Genomic DNA, 16,746 nt, shown 5'->3' with positions numbered 1-16,746 from the left:
TGCTCAGGGAAAAAACGAGCAGGAATGGGGGAACTGGTTGAGGAGGAAGAGAAAGGGAGAGGAGCAAGTGGTAAAGAAACGTGTAATGAAGGAGAGGTAAGAAATAAGAAAGCCACAGCAAAAGGATTAAGCAGGACAGTATGCTGATCGTGCTCTAGGTGACGGAAGATATTTAAATGCCTTCCTAATGTTGTTTCCCGTGTAAGCAACTTCTGTAGTTTCCACAAAGGTGTTAGCTTTTGCAAATGGGAAGAGTAGTCTGGCATATAAATCGAAGGAGGACTGTGGCTCAAAGGTTCCACAGTCCTCCTGTGGAAGGTTGATGTGGCTGAAAATGAGAAGAGAGATGTCCTGATGAGTCTCATGCTAGAGTTGTTCAGGATATATGCGTGTGAACCTCTTTACTTTTTTGACATTATCAACTATCAAATGCTATAGAGTGGTCTGAAATATGCATGTGCTGTAGCACTCAATAGAAGGTGACAATCTCAAACTGCTCCATAAATTACATATAATGAACTTTCTTATTAAAAAAGACTTAACAAAAGGAGCCAGCTGGCTTAAGGAGAAGGTGACAGATGAAAAGAACACAATTCAAAGGAGTGTTCACACATTAAGGAAGTATTTTAACAGGCTTTCCCCAGACTGTAAGTGGGAATGGAATTATACATTGCATGTAAATGTCAAGTGACAATAATATCTTCTGAGTTAAATCAACCTTGCAAACTCCTTCCTATTTTTCTGAAGCAGATGAATAAAGTTTAACTTGTGATTTCCTTACTAATCATCTTAGTAAGCAGTGGGTGAGTAGACTTTTTACTGTATGGGTAGATTAATGTGACATTTTCACAAGACTCTTTTTTTTAAGTTTATTACTTGTGGGTGTGGATCTAATTCACAGCTGTTTTTTGAGTGAATTAGGTATGCCATCACTCATTCAAATTCTGTATTTCTTCAGTATTTTTAGATTAATCTTTTATCCATGCTTTGTTGGAGGCGTGTAGTCTGTCCTGATGTCTCAAGGTAATCAAGACTTCTCCACTGAACATACTTACTTTAGTGCCCAGATTTGGCCCAGTCACTTATAGAAAACCAGCATTTAGACTGAACAAAATTCAAAAGCATATCAGTATAAAGGGGAGACAATTCTCTGAAGTAGTACGTGTCAGCTACACAAATCTCAAGCATAGTCATATGGTTCTGAATTTAATTTATTTTAATAACACAATGTCTGATAGCTATGTGATAGTTTACCAGTTCTGTTTTAGTACTGAACAGAGGGAGCCTTCTACTTCTTCCTATTTAGTTACAGAACATTTCCACACTCGGTTTCAATTTATATTCCTGTTTTTTCAAAACAGCCCTTTTAAATGCCATGAGGCCCCCACAGAGCTACTTCTTTCCTACTATGGACAAAGATAACAGCGTTATCTAAAAAACATGCTGAGACACCATCATCTGTGGTGTACTGTAAGCCATCAAACAAATTCCTGTTTCCTCTCAAAATCATAAATATTTGTGCTTATGTGAGAGACCCAGGCAATACAGAATTGCATTGCCCTTTTTTGCACAGAGATGTGCATTTTCCATATGATAACAAAGTAGCAGCTCCTCATAGTAGGGGAAGTTTCTGTATGAAGTTTGTGGGAAACGAAATTCCAGCAATGGAAAGATTTAGCTCTGTCATTTACCAGTATGCAAGCAACAGAATGAATGCCACATACCAGCGATTCATGCCAAAAAGGGGAGATCTGCCAATTCACAGAAGAGGTTTTATGCAAAGGAGGCCTACTAGAGGCAGAATGACTTGCTGTTTTTCATTATTTGCAGTTTGTGTGCAGTCTTTGCCTTTGCCTTTGCCTTGTCTGTGTAAGAGGATTAGGTTGTAGGTTGGTTTTTTGTGTTGGTTTTTTTTTTTTTTTGGTCATATTGAGGAATTATGGCCTCTGAAAGTCCTAGCTTTAGTATTGCTCCATGGTTAGCACTTCAAGTACCATATCAATACGTGATTCATGCTGAATTGGATGTTTTGTGTGGGGAACATCACTTGACCTTTGCTTGCATGAGACATTGATTTTCTAGACTCCTTTAGTTTAACCTTGGTTGTGTTCTGTCTGTTAGCTCTCTTCAACAGAAACTGGAAAATACCCAAAGCATACGGAAGTATCTACATTTTCAACAAACAATTTAGGAGATGATACTCATATCTTTTTCTACTAACCTTCCCATTTCTGACAATCTAACAGATCAGTGTTTCTGATTTAAAAACCCAAAACTTTCCATTGTTAGCTGAATATTATGAATCTGATTTATCTTTTGTTTATTCCTTTATGTATGTGGACCAGTGTCAGCTCTGTTGTAAGACACATCACTGCTCTGTCCCCAGTGGTGTAGAACGTGGAGTTGTCTGCCAGCCGGATTTGTCTAAAAAGCCAACTATAAAACTGGATTGTTTTTCCACCCTGAGCTGCTTGCTGCTGCAGCTGCAGTATAGCTAGTCCCCTGGCTAGTTAGCTGAAGTCCAGCCTTGCTCTGTGTGGGGTTACTGGTTAACTTCTCTAAATCCTGAAGTCAGTAGTGCTAAGGGTTGTAGAAGCAGAAATATAAAAACTTAGAATGGGAGACTGTGTGGGTTCAGAGAAAAAAAAAGTTATGTTTGGAAGTATCTAATCAAAATATTTGACTTCTAAAAACCAGACATATTTTGGCATTTTTCCTTCCCCAGCTGTTTCATTTTAGGTCAATAATGTTAAAATTTCAGTGCTAGAAGTGCATTCATTTGTGTCTGCATGAAGCTGTTGCTGTCAGTTATGGAAGCTTAGTTTGGATTCTGCGTTCTTTTTGTGTGGGAATATAACTATGACTACTGAACTGAGCCGAAATAAGTTGGTGCTGGACTGTCTCGAAGTGAAGGATTGTCTTGGTCTTACCTTCCTGTTTGTTACGTGTTCTACTGCTTTAACTTGTTCTAGAGCTCATGCACGCTGCAGTCTGGTAATTGGGCTTTGCTTGGGTTAGAAAGAACAGCTCGCTCAGTTTTAGTGGGACCAGTTTGTTGAGCAGTTGATGCACAAGCACTAGTACTGACACCTCTGAAGTGTGAAGGGAGTATGCAACAAGGGACTGAGAGTGAGGCTGCCTCTGTACTGAAACTGCGCTCTCAGTCTCTTTGCGAGGCAACTCTCCCATGCTTTTGTCCTGCGTCATGGCCCTGTTTTCTGGCCAGGCCATTGATGATGCACCATGTGACTCCTATTTCTTGTGGTGCCACATGCAGCATGTCTAGTCTGTGCAATTAGATTTTGAATCTGATATATCTGCACCAGACCCAGACATTATGGTAGCGTGAGCCCAGAACCAAGATAGTTGCATTTACTGAAACATTATATCTGATTAAATAAGCTCTGATGAGGGCTTGTTAGCTCGGTCTCTGAGCTAGGCTGCCTCCAATTCTGGACAGAGAAGTAATGTTTCTGAGCATTTTGACGGTCTTGGGTGAAAAGGGTTTATTTTCCTATCTTTACTGATATTTTTACTGAAATGTCTTTCCAACACATTTCCTGTTTCCCCCAAATGAAGGAAATTCTAAGTAACTACTGCATTTAGTTTAATGAAGGTGCACTTCAAATGAGCTTCTCTGAGATGAGAAATATAATAGGTTCATTAACACAAGTAAAGTTTTTTTGTGAAAAACCTAATGGTATTGTTTACTGCTGGATAATAACAATCATGCCTTTTATTAGAGACAGACGTGCACTTCACACTAAAATATTTATTATCCACCTGTCAATGCAATTTAAAATAAGAGAATAATTGGTTATTGGCAACAGAAAGCATTAACACTGTTAATTTGTAAACAAAATGGGTGGATTATCTCTGTAGAATTCATAACGTGCAAGTAACGATCTTGTGTAATACAGAAGAAATTGTGCTTCTTAAAAAAAATTCTAACAAGTTGGAAATGAACTTGTTGGAATCATAAAACAATAATAAAAAATGATTTTGCTGGTATTCCTTTCCAGTGGAAATCATAGATATAGCAGCCTGTGAACCTTTTATGGAAATTGTAAATGCCCTTTAAAAGTCTTGAAATAAAATACTTCATTTGAAATAGCAGTTTTAGAAAGTGTTCTGAGGGATCAAAGAGTAGCAATTACAACACCTTAACAAATACTTCACTGTTCCTTGTGAGGGAAAATATTTCAAGAAAATTTTTGCCCAAATTCTAATGTTACCATATCAAGTTCTGAGAGGAGAAAGCGGGTAAAAGGAGGACAGCAGTAGTCCCCTTCTTTTTAAGTATCCCCAGCCCTCCCATCTCTCGTTCTGAGGAAGGCAAGGTCAGCAGCAGCTCAGGGCTCTGAACCATGCTCTATTGTGTGGTGTAGACATGCCCACGCCTCCACAGGCAAGAAGCTTCTTAGTCATAGGAAAATCCTTTCTCATTAGAATTATTAGTGAATGTTGTTTTCAGCCTTAATTTAATCATATGTTGAAATCCACTAAGAAGAGAGGGATATAGATATATATATATATATGAAAATAGAGAGGGTTTTGTTATTTATTTTATGAGAGATTGGTCAGATTTCTGTGTGAAGATAACATATGCCTTGTCCTTGCTTAGAAAATACAGGTGTGGTTCTTCTACCTTTTTCTTGGCAAACAAGTTGGCTTAGAAAGTTATTTTCCCCCAACTCCACCTTGCTACGGTTTGCCACCCCCTCAACAACTGTTACTGGTACAACTGTTTGTATATCTGCATTTCAGATTCAATTACTGGAATACCATGGTTTGGGGTTTTTTTGTTTTGGTTTGGTTTTGGAGGGCGGAATGCTATTTTTAGCCTGGATTGTTTCATTAAACCAATTTATAGTATAACCCTGTGAAAAGTCATATTATCCTAGCTGAGGGGCAGCAGAAGAGGAACATAGAGGAACAGCAAGGATGAGTGCCTGGGGAAATGACCTGTGAAACTCCCTTTATTGCCAAATAAAAGGTACATGAACCTCAGCCTTGGTGTTTCCTTGCTGCTTGTCTGTCAACGTAACTTGTGTTTCTGTTCTTCTTGGACCTGTGGATGTAGATAGTGTTGAGGAATGCTGATTTACTCATTTGTTGAACAGAGCACAGTAGCTCTGGATGGATATTTGCATAATTCCAGGAAACTGATACAGAATTATGACAGAGGAGAGCTTGAGTTGCTTCTCAAAATTGTTGCATGTTGTAAATCCTCCTTCAGTGCTCCTGCTTACTAGTTACACTGTCTTTGTTAACTTTAAATTGGTCTTTCTGCAAAATTAAGTAGGTGTTAATTGGTAACATAAAGATTAACCTCACCATGACCTTGGAATTAAGTAAGGAGAAAAGAGGTGCTGGTCAGGTGCTGGTCTCTTTTTGTCTGAAGGGAGGGAAGTAGCCTGGGAATTGTATGGGCCTTTAGTCAAGCAAGCATCCATTTTTATTTGGGGAAGTGTGTACATACTACCTGATTCATGTCTTGGTGCTGTGTGTGTGGCACCAAACATAGAGGTTACAGTAGCAAAAAATATGTAGATACGTTATAAAGACTTTTTTCTCTTTCTCTTCCATAGCAAACTCTGTTTACTTGTATGAGAGATTAGTTGATGTCTTTTTATTGTTTGTGTGCCTCAGCCTAAATTAAACCATCTCTATTTGTGTCAAATAACATTTTACTTTGGATTTTATACAGCAAAGCACGTCAGCACATGTTGGAGTGTTTTGCTAAATCAAACTCTCTCTGAGAACCCTGTTTATTTCATTAGGTATTACCACAGTGTCAATAGATGTTCGGAGGTATTGCCCTTCTTTACCTTGCAGTCTGTTTCGATACTGTGGCAGAAATATCTGGTAAGATAGATCTTTGTTACTGCTCTCAAGTCTAAACTGGGATCATTATGAGTTTTTAGGCTTCCCCTGGTAGTCTTGAAGAAAAAAAAGTACTATAAGGAAGTTGCTTTCAAAAGCACTGTTGGCCTAGTTCTGCTGGCAATGGAGTTGAAGGGAGTTTCATGTTGAGCAAAAGTTTCATGATTACTTTATTATAGAACAATATAGTAAGTTATTTTCAAAAGTGGTTAGTAATACTGGGTGCCTCAACTTCTCTGTGCCCATTCTGAGATGACTCTGTTTTCAGAATGTGTGCAACACCCACTCACTGGAAATGCTGGCCCCTTGAGGTGTTTCAAACTGGGCATTCAGCAATTGAGATGTTTCAGAGTGGGCGTTCAGACCCTGCATGGTCCATTTCTGTTGAATTTCTGACTCCCTCTACAATATAATGTACTTGGGTTTCATTTCCATGGGATTGGCAGGAGCCTCCTGGGTCACTGAATCTTGTCTCTTCCCATTTCAGACTGTCATAGCCTACAGAGAAATGGCTTGTAACACAAGATTTTTTTTTTTTGTCAGGAGTAGTCTGTAATCTACCAGACACCCTTAGCTCATCTTACTTAAAAAAAAAAAATTAAACAGGGAGAAATGGATAATTGAAGATTTTTTTCAGTTACTTGCTGAATAAAACAAATGTTTAAATCCAGACTGAAAAGCACTGCCCTTTCCTTTCCAAAATAAAACCTCAGAAGACTGTACTCAGGTACAGCAAAATGCTTGACCTGAATCCAAGTATTGTAGTTTGATTTGCAATTTCTTAACAGAAAATGAATAGAAAATAAGATAAAACTTTAGAAATAATTCACAAGTGATAGTTCTGGTGCAACTCTGGGCACAGTCAGCTAACAGTGTTCTTCTGTGCTGGTCTTTCCTTTACAAGTTCTAGTAGTCATGTCTCCCACACTCCTCTCACTTTTACTCCTTCTACTCAGATTTTTTCTTTGATAGAATATAGGAAACTCAGATTCAACTTCCTTCTTTGCTTGAGAGGACTTGAACTTGAACTCACTTTCAACCATCTTCCAGAAGAATGGTTTAGATACAAGGTCATCGGGTATCGAGGAGTATCATAGAATCACAGAATGGTTGAGGTTGGAAGGGACCTCTGGAGGTCATCTTGTCCACCCCCCCGTTCAAGCAGGGCCACTTAGAGTAGGTTTCTCTTTCTCTCATTGATGTAATTTCATTTTGTAAGACATACCTACTTTTCACTGGAGTGCTGGTATCTACGTGAAGGCATTGGTCTGTAAAATCACTCATGCACACTTGGTCTCTAACTCCATGTATATGAAAGCTTTCTTTGCAGGCAGAATGGCTTCATTAGGGGACAGTGAGGGAAATCCAGCTCCAAATACTCTACAGCCCAGTTAAGGCATTTCCTGAGAAGCTGGAGGTTTCTTTAGGACCAGCTTCAGCAGTAAGTAGCTTTTGACTGTTACGTGGAGGGAAATTTTGCAATTACTGCCCCAAAGTTCCCCTTTACTCCACCAATTGCCATTCCCTGTATGGTTGTTGGCCCTCTAATCAGCAATAATTTTTCTTCTCTTATGAATTGCAGTGGTTAGTTCCCTATCCAAAGGGCTCTGTGGAGATTTTTGGGCATTCCACTTTCAACCATTTCTCTGGTTATAATGTGAGGACACCTGCATTCAGGAGATCAAATTGATTTTCTCCTGTCTTTTGCTGTTCCTTTGTATTGCTTCTAATTTCTTTTAGTTTAGAATTTTCTGTACTAGCATTCTGCTCTTTTTGCAGCCTAATAGATAAAATATGTTACAGGTCAGGGAGATGAGATTTGGAAAGAAATCTCCTTGGTGAGAGTTTTATGAGGAGCTGTCCATGTATCTGCAGGAGAAAAAGTGAAGATGCATCCTTAGTGCTGCAGAAGCAATCAGTCTCCTGTTTAAGTTCCTGTTGGTCTGTACAGTGTGGAGGACCATGGCAGGGTTCAAGTATATATAGACAGAGGAAGGAAATAAGACAGTGGTCTTCTACATAGGTCTGTATCCTCTCACTATCAAGCATCTAGACAGTAGAGGGACATCTTGCTACTGTCTCCTCCAAGTGTTTTGTGAATCTATTTTTAAAGAGTGTGGATTGGTTGATAGTTTTTTTCAAGATGTATTGTCCAACTTGAATTTCCAACAGTTGACTAGACCAAAATTGGGGGTGCAGGTGGCTGTCTTAGCACTTTTGGTTTTGAAGATGCAAGTACTTGCTAAAAACAACAAAATGCTTAGCTGTATCCTGAATCGAGAATGTACATTCTCCTTCAGAAGATGGAACTAAATCGAGAAGCTGGGGAGCTTGTGTTCCTCTGCTGTCAGCCGTAACTTGAAACCTGCTGGCAAAGTGTGTATTTTATCTGTTGCTGGTGCATATGAAGACAACTGCCCTACTACTGCTGTTGCTATTGGCTCAAATGACAGATGTTTCTGCTACGTGTGTTTTAAAAGTCTGTCAAAATTTGTGGGCAATGGTATACCATTCCTCTTCTGCCTTGAATGATGGGAGACCTTGACAGAAAAACCAGCATGTACCCTTGAAATTCAAAGAAACCTAATATGTAGTGCAAGAGGTAGAACTGACAATGTCCTGTTTTCTTTAAATTGGAAGTTTGACTTTTGTTAGCCAATACTATAAAGATACGAGAGTATGTATATACTTATGTTAATCCATGTTGTCTGTGCTTAAGCATTCATTTTAAGTACTGTTATATTTGTAGGCTTAGAGCCTTCCTGTAATTTCATGGTATTCCAGACCATTTTGTGTTTGAGATAGTCTGCGGTGGAAGTGAATGCTTGTTTGAATTGCTGTGTATTGGCTGCAGGACAGCTGTAATACCCTAAATAAGCAAATACTGATGTTGTAACTTTTGCACAGAAAAAGAGGTAGTTGTGAAAAATCTGTAGAAATTTTGCTAACTTGTGGATGTATGCAGGGAACTAAAGTAATTATGAACTCAGATGTTAGAAGGAAATGCAAGTTTTGGATAAATGGGTGGCATTTTAGATGAGTGTTAATATAGGAAGTATTAAACCAGTGCTGACTTGACTCTATCCTGTTATTGCAACTTCTGTTTTAACACTGTGGGGTTCATGATACCCCTGATTGATTACAGTTTGAATCAGCAGTAAGGCACCTGAGCATGATCAGTTTGGTCTCTTACTAGAAATGAAAAATTAAACTCTTGTTAGTCTCTTTATGTAATTTTGTTCTTTACTATTTAGGGAGACTTTTCAGAATAATATCCCTGTTTCCATTATAAAAAGAGTTCATAAAGTCATGCGAGCTGGAATTCATAATCATGAAGTGTGCATATTCAGCCAGCTAATTTTAACATGATGCACATGGGCCTTTGAAAATGAAAATTATGGCCTTGAACTGGGCTTTCTGTGAGTAAAAGATGTAATATTGCAAAATGTATAATCTCTGGGTGGTGAGGGTAAGGACTTGTGGAGAAATGCTTACTAAACTCAACATATTTAGCCTAGATAACAAGGAGACTTAACTACAGTATGCAACTTCGATGGTATTTTGTGGCAGTAGCTAAAAGCATATGCAGAGAGTTTGCAATGCATTCCTTAGATATGAATTAGAAACAAGATTAGGATAAATTTTGATTAGATAACAGAAGGGCACTGATCCAGCACTTGCAAAGTGTTTGATTTTGGTGTTGAGCTAGGTTGCTGGCTTGCAGAGTGAAAGGTTTGAGTGCTTTGGAGAGTTAGCTGGCTTTGTAGCTGAAGTCTGGCTGGAGGGTATTCAGCAGATAACGTGGTCACAGTCTGCTGGAAGAGAGACAGTGCCTTGAATCCCTTTACCATGAATCTCTACTGCCTTCCTCACAACTGAAATAAAAGTAGCAGCGGGGCTTGCAGAGTGAATAACGGACAATGCCTTTTAAATCTTTCAAAAGCCTGATATAATTATTAAATGTTGATTCTTCTTCATATTATAGTGCTGTTGAACTAATGGGTTGGTGGGATTTGGGAGAGTGAGTTGTGAGATGGTGGTGAGGAGAGAGAAGTCTTTCTTTTCTGATTTCTTGTTCCCTAGTAAGATCAGGTCAACTGGTGTGATCTGATTAGTCTATGGTGGAGTCTGTTGTACGGAAACATTGAAGGTGCTGCGATCCCTGCCCTGGTGAGCTATAAAACTTTACATCCCCATACAGTCACCCACAGCTTCTCATCATGTGTACCCAAGCTCTGCTCTGCCTCTGCTCCGTACCAGGGAGGGGCAAAAGTGCTCTTAGCTCATCAGGCGATGGGAGAGTGTGGTGGGAGCAGAGGAGCCGAGCACAGCGGGTTATTGCAGTGTGTAATGTGGGATGACAAGAGTTTTTCAAAGCCAAATACAATAGCCTGTAATGTAAATTTTCTTTTAAATCTTGTTTAGGACATGGGGAGATGAGTGGCTGGGAACAACATGGGAGATTTCTTCTTAGCTCTCAGCACCTTGGACTATGGATTGAACTGCAGATATAAAATGGACTCTAGTATCTGTCAAAGAGCAGAAATAGGGGATGGACAACAACTGACCTTTATACAGTCCTTCTATGTCCATAATGCCTTCAAGGGCAGGCTATGATCATGCATTAGTGACACATTCAGCGATTTCCCAGTATATATAACATACTTCATGCGCATGAAAGAACAGCAACAGGGAAACAGCAGTGGGCATCACTGAGGCTTAAAACAGGCTGGTGGAGGGGTGGAATGGTCAGTACATGAAGAATGTAGAGCAGGATGTAGTTACAGATAATGTCCCTCTTGCCTGAGCTGTGTTCTGCTTCTTTGTTTGAGCTTTACTTTAATGCATCTCTCAAGTTGCAACATTATTATTCTTTATCTAAAGCTTTTTTTAACTTTTAGGAAAGATGTCATTAATACAGGTCTCTTGGTGTTCACCAATGCACTTCTCTTCCCCTAAAAAAATGATTTAGGGCACTGTAGTTTCTTTATGTCATGGATATGATTCATTTTGGCCATGGGAGGAGAATGATAGTTACTTGCTACACAAACCTTTCCTGTGATTCATGGAGTGCCATTTGTGTCAGCCTTGAAGGAGGCACTTCATATGCTTCCTAGCAGGAAGGAAAAAGAGCATGATCATAGTTACCAGATAGGATATGGAAATTGGGTGGGAGGGAAGGGAAAGGGGAGAGGGAAATGCTGATTATTCAGAAGAAAGTTGCAGGAATGCCAAGATTCTGCCTGCAATATCCATTCATCTACTTAATGAAAAATGGATACGTACCAAGCCTATACCTAATTAAGGGAAACATCGTGACTATAATTGCCGTGTTCACAAAATAGTATGGTTTATTATGTAACTTTTTTGTATAAATATATCTTAGTGCTTTTCCTTCTGTCTCCTGGATCCATCACTGTTTCATATGGTATGAAGCTCCTGTCCCTGAGTGGTGTTATTTCAGCAACAGTTTCAGGTTTTGCTCTCAAGCTAAGACGGCCCTATACAATGCTTTATGTTAGCTTTCTGCAGAGACAGATTTTTGTGCTCTAACGTACTAATATAGTTAGCAACTTAGGAAGTGCACTAGCTCGCCAGATCAGAGGACATTTTCCTTTCTTCACAAAAAAAGTAATTTAAAAAACTATACCATGATTTTCTTCCTTAAAATAACAGCACAGATTGGCTACTTAAACTGCTTGTAAAGAAGACTACTCCATTAAATGACAACCTCCAATGCTACATGGCAGACTTTGGGGCTTTTTTACAGCTTCCAGCTGCTTCCAGCTGTTTTCTCTATACCTGGAAATTGCAGGGTAGGAATAAATGGGAGTAAGAGAAGTGGGAACCTATGTTTCCTAATTTCTTAATTTCCTGAATGGGCTAGGGGCTCGTGGCTGGCTGTCCTCCCACAGTTGGCAGTATTTGGTGTGGTACATGCACCTGTGTCAAGAGAGACAGCTGTGGCTGTTCAGCCCTGTAGCATATATGAAGAGTCCTTATCCAGCTGAGCAGATGCACAGCAATGTTAGAATGGGAAAGCAGAGGTGTAGTTAGAGATGAAAGGAGTGAAATTAGGAGGAATGCAGAAGAGAATAAAAGTAGATGTGAATTACTAAGCACGTGTCCTGGATTCATTGATTTTCACTGGCAATTAAAATTTTACTGCTTGATTCGCCAGTGCTATTCAATCTTCCATTATTTCCTGTGTTGTAAAATGCTGGCTCTGTTTTGATTTTGCAGTAGCTATGTTTATTGGGGATAAGGGGTCTAATTATAGCTGTGAACTATACTGTACTGAGAGGGCATGTAAGTTTCTTCTGACTATTTCTGAGGCAATGTGATGAGTCATGAAATATAACTTTTGCAGAAAATATCCTGATTGCCTAATGACTAGGTGTTGGTAGATGAAATTACACACACTCTCTCTTGTTCACATGAAACCAGGGAAGTGTCTTTCTGAGTAAGCTGTTTGTTCAAGTTACCCAAGAAATGTCAAGGTTTACAGTTGCAAAATAGGAAAAAAGTGTATGTTTGAAAACACCTGCTGTGCCTTACAGATGCTTTAGAAATTCACAGCATTAATACTTGTCTTCATATCTGTAAAGAAAAACTGCTCCCTGAAAATAATACAACTGATCATCCGTGTACAAAATATTTTGTTTTGCAGATGATGTAGAGGATGTTAACAGTATGGAAAATGTCATGTTAGAATATGCTGCAATGGACAGAGAACTCAACCATTATATGAGAGCAATTGAAGAAACAGTAAATCAGGTAAACTGTCATTTCTATTAAAGTTATGAAAATATATCCGTATTTAAATATCATCTTTTAATAGATACAAATGTTACATTAAAACAATACATAGTTGGAAAGATAGGTCTTTGACAGGTGTAAAATACTAAAGTTGCCAGTACAACTATTAATTTTTCTTCCTAGTTTGCATGCAGTGTGATACAGTCTCTAATTCCTCCCCACCAAACTCTTGCACCAGCTGGAATACGGGATGGATAGTGCTTTGGGAATGACTGAGGACTGTGTAGTTAAGACACCGTAGTCTCAGATGATACCTGCTTCTCATATTGCGGAAGATGGAAGCTGCGTAATGAATGAGGCAGCTGATTTCAGGAATAAACAAGTGGTTCTGGCAGCGGGGAACTGATGAAGCCTGGTTTCCAGTGCCTTCCTGCCACATGAATTTGCTGGTGCTTAATAAAGGGTGAGCTTGTTAATTGTTCACTCAGTTAACTAGGGTCTCGTCTGCTCCCTGACCACGCATTTTTGCAAGAGCATTTCAGCGTGTTCAGGGGGTTTCTAGCTCGGCGTTGAGTGCGATTGCAGTTGCACAACAGGTGCTGGGGCTATTCGGCTGAAACACACGCAGCACGGGTTGCGTAAGCTGCTTTTCCTTAGCCAGCCGGCCTCGGGGGAGGACGCCGTGGGTCAGGCAGCTGAACACCAGCTTTCGGAGGACTTCTCCCTCCCCGCCTTTCGCGGACAGAAGACGACGTCGAACACAACCCCCCTACGTGCCCGCTGCGGCCCGAGGGCCGGAGCGCGGCGCAGGGGGAACGGCCGGGGCCGGGGCCGGGCGGGGCCGGGGCGCGGCGGCGGCGGCGCTGGCCGCCAGGGGGCGCCGCGGTCGCGTTCCCCGCGGGCCGCGCTGTGCGGCGGCCGGGGCTGCGGCGGGGCCCCGCGCCCGCCCAGCGCCGCTGCTTCCGCCGCCGCCCGCCAGCGCCTCCCCGCTGTCCTGGCCATTCCCGCTCCGCCATTATCTCGTGTTTTCTCATGGTTATCGTCCTGTCAGCCCCCTTTGATTCTCTGTCCCTGGCTCTTGGACTCTGCGTGATCCACTCAGCTCGGTAACCTTGTTACCGCGATTCCAGTGCGCGGCTGCTTTTTCTGCATTCTCTCAGGCTGTCCCTGACTGCTCTCTTGAACCAGCTCCTTAGTTTTCTCTTTTCTGATCATCGCAGCCTGGCCATTAGCAAGCAAGGTACTGAAGGTGTAGGCTCCACAGCAGATCCAGACATTGAAAGAGTCAATTTCAGTGCAGTCTGTACTTGATCACTTAATTTTTGGGCCACATCATGCTTGGAGAACTCAGCTTTCTAAGTAACCTATTTTAGTGTCTGCAAATAGACTGTTAGGTGTCAGTTTTGTATGGAATTCTCTAGAAAAGGCAAAATGCACATCTCTATTTCCCTTCAAGATGTGAAATCTGTGTTTCAAAGCATGAAAGTAATAGAGCTTTTCAATTAAACCTGTCTTGCTATTATCTTGCTATTGTTTTTTGCTATTTTTAAAACAAAAACAGGAGAGCAAAGCAATGCATTTTCCATGAGTTCTATTCTGGGAAATGCCTACATGGTTTTTATTTTGTAGAAAGGTTTTCCTTTAATAATTTTTTAAAATCATCCTGAGTCAGATGCTTAACTGAAAAATCTTCATTCAAATAATTAAATATTACATGTTAAAAGGCGTTGAAAACTATGTCAATATCAGCAAATGTTGGACAGCATCAAATACAGTCACTATTCCTCATGCAGTCTTTAAATACACATTTCAACTCAGATGTCACCATAACTGCGGGACCTCCTAGTTTATATTTGACAGAAACTGGATGGATCAGAACTTTTTCCTTTTATTCGGAATATTCATGATTTTTAAAGCTTTCCTAGTAAAACATAACATAGTCCTCACATCATTAGAAATTAATGATGTATATCCAGGCTTGAGTGAAACATAGTAGGTTTATATTTTGATTGTAAGCTATTAACTAACTGACGTGTTATTGTTATAACAGGAATTTCAAGTAATTTTCAACAATGTAACTTCTTTCATTATTCCTATGTGCCAGCAAAACACTTTCTTCATCCTCAGGAGTATAAAGAGTAAGCTTGTCCCTTCACCAACAAAGTACTCAATGAAGTGGAGATATTTTTGTGGGTTTAGGTAGAGCAATGATACATTCATGATTTTTAGGATTGGATTCAGCAGCATCTGTTGTGTGCATATCTATGCTTGTGTTCCAAAAGAATAAAGTCCTGGAAGGGTTGGTTTTAATTTTTTTCCCCTTTTTTCCCTAATGTAGCTCATTTATGTTGTGTCAGAGACTCCTCCTTTGCAAAAACAAGCTCCTTCCTTGTTCTTTCATTCCTAAGGTTTTAAAAATGCAGCTCCAAGACATTTAACACATTTAAGAGTCTACGTGGATTATAAAGTCAGTAATGGCTAATCTGTTAGCCTCTAGCCACACTTCCCCTATGTCTGTTTCCTACCTTGCTCTAGGGAATTTTCTGTACTTTCCACTGCCAGCATCCTGAACAAACCTTTCTGAGTAAGAGAAAGAAATGTATATAAGCTTCTACAGTAGAACAGAGATACACTTTCTTCTCTAAAAAATAACAGCTAGTGCTTTGTTTTGGAGGATAGCTACATGCCATGCCTCTAGAACTGCACAGCATATCTCCAGTTACCTGTCAGAGACAGCTTAAAGTCTGCTTCTGGGAAACAGATACTGTTGCTGAATTTAGGACTGCACCTGGAGGTAGCTGTGGATAGGCTTGGGTTTAAAATAGCCTCCACTGGCTTGCTCCCTGGTTCCATCTGAATTCCTTACCTGAGGGCTTTCTCTGGGGAGTTGCAGCAGGCCATTCATTTTCACAAGCAGACTGTTTTTCATATACAGTGTTAACAGTATTTGTCTCAAGCTGCAAAGCACATTTTATCTGATTATTTTGTGAGTTTGTATGTTGTCATTTTTTCTGGTCTGTGGTTTCTTCATACAGCAGTGAATCTGAAAGTATGTTATATTGTGTGTTTCACCTAACCACCTGCTTGTAATGAATGTCCAACTGGAAGTTAGCAAGATAAGGAGACAGCGACAGTTAAAATTCCTGATTTATTATTTTATTATGTTTACCTTTAAATGACATTGACAAAAAGATATTGTACAACAAAAGTATGTAATGTAAGTAACTAGGAACTAGCATGAGATATAGTCACATGTTTTTAAAAGCCAAGTTTTTTTGTTGATTTAGCTTGCAGTAGGTGGAATGCAGAAGGTAAAACATATCAGCATCCTCTTCTGGTTGAATCAGCAGCCTGTTGAGCAAGAAATGAGCAATTGAATCATAGTGTTTCCAACAATAGGCTGTGGGAAATCCTTTGTCTGTGGAAACTCCCTGTGCCACTGGATTTTCTTGTACCTGTGTAGTGACTGGACTCCTACTGCTGCTTCTTTTTTCATTTTTAACGGGTATTTTTAAAATATATTAGCCAATATTTGGGTCCTTTCATGCAAAGTCTGGACAGCTCTCTTATTTTTAGTGTAACAACAACAGAAGACTGATGGAGCTGGAGTATCTCTTGCAGACTTCTTTATACTCTTGAAGTGGACCCAAGTGATTGGGACCCAGGCTGACTTAGCCAGTTCAAGTGTCCCCTACTCTGGGAGAGCTCTCAAGTGGCCAGTGCCAGCGTATTGTGCCTGCTCTCTCTCCCCTACTCTGCTCTTTAGATTAGCAGGGGTGTTGGTGGTGGACTCTGATCACTATCTCAGCTTTTCAAGCATTTGGCTTGTTTGGGACTGTAAAAGCTGGGGTAAATTTTCTGAAGTCCCCAGACTTCTCTAAATAAAATGAATCACAATGTATTGTAGGTCTATCGAGAGAACAAGGAAGACATAACTAGCTTTCTAAAGCTGCATTATTCCCGCCTCTCTTTTCTTCTCCTGCAGGGAAAGAGAACCTGGGCTATTTTGTTTCCTTTGCGGGTGAGAGCGAAGTGTTGAATGTGATAGTGACATCTCTGGCAAAGATTGCTTAGTACTTCCTCTTGTAAGTTACTGCTTTG

The 16,746-nt window shown here is 40.1% G+C and overlaps 1 protein-coding gene across 1 annotated transcript in view; it reads left to right on the top strand.

Moving 5' to 3' along the window:
- NSMCE2 (NSE2 (MMS21) homolog, SMC5-SMC6 complex SUMO ligase) overlaps positions 1-16,746 on the top strand; it is a 133,591-nt gene that overhangs the window by 17,090 nt on the left and 99,755 nt on the right. Inside the window, exon 3 of the mRNA XM_072851904.1 lies at positions 12,557-12,663. Coding sequence (XP_072708005.1) covers positions 12,557-12,663 — 107 coding nt within the window. The remainder of the gene's footprint in view (positions 1-12,556; positions 12,664-16,746) is intronic.

The sequence above is a fragment of the Ciconia boyciana genome, chromosome 2 (assembly GCF_034638445.1).
Source record: "Ciconia boyciana chromosome 2, ASM3463844v1, whole genome shotgun sequence".
NCBI lineage: Eukaryota > Metazoa > Chordata > Aves > Ciconiiformes > Ciconiidae > Ciconia > Ciconia boyciana.
Note: the sequence above shows the minus strand (reverse complement) of the source record. Positions and strands in the feature narration are given on the sequence as shown.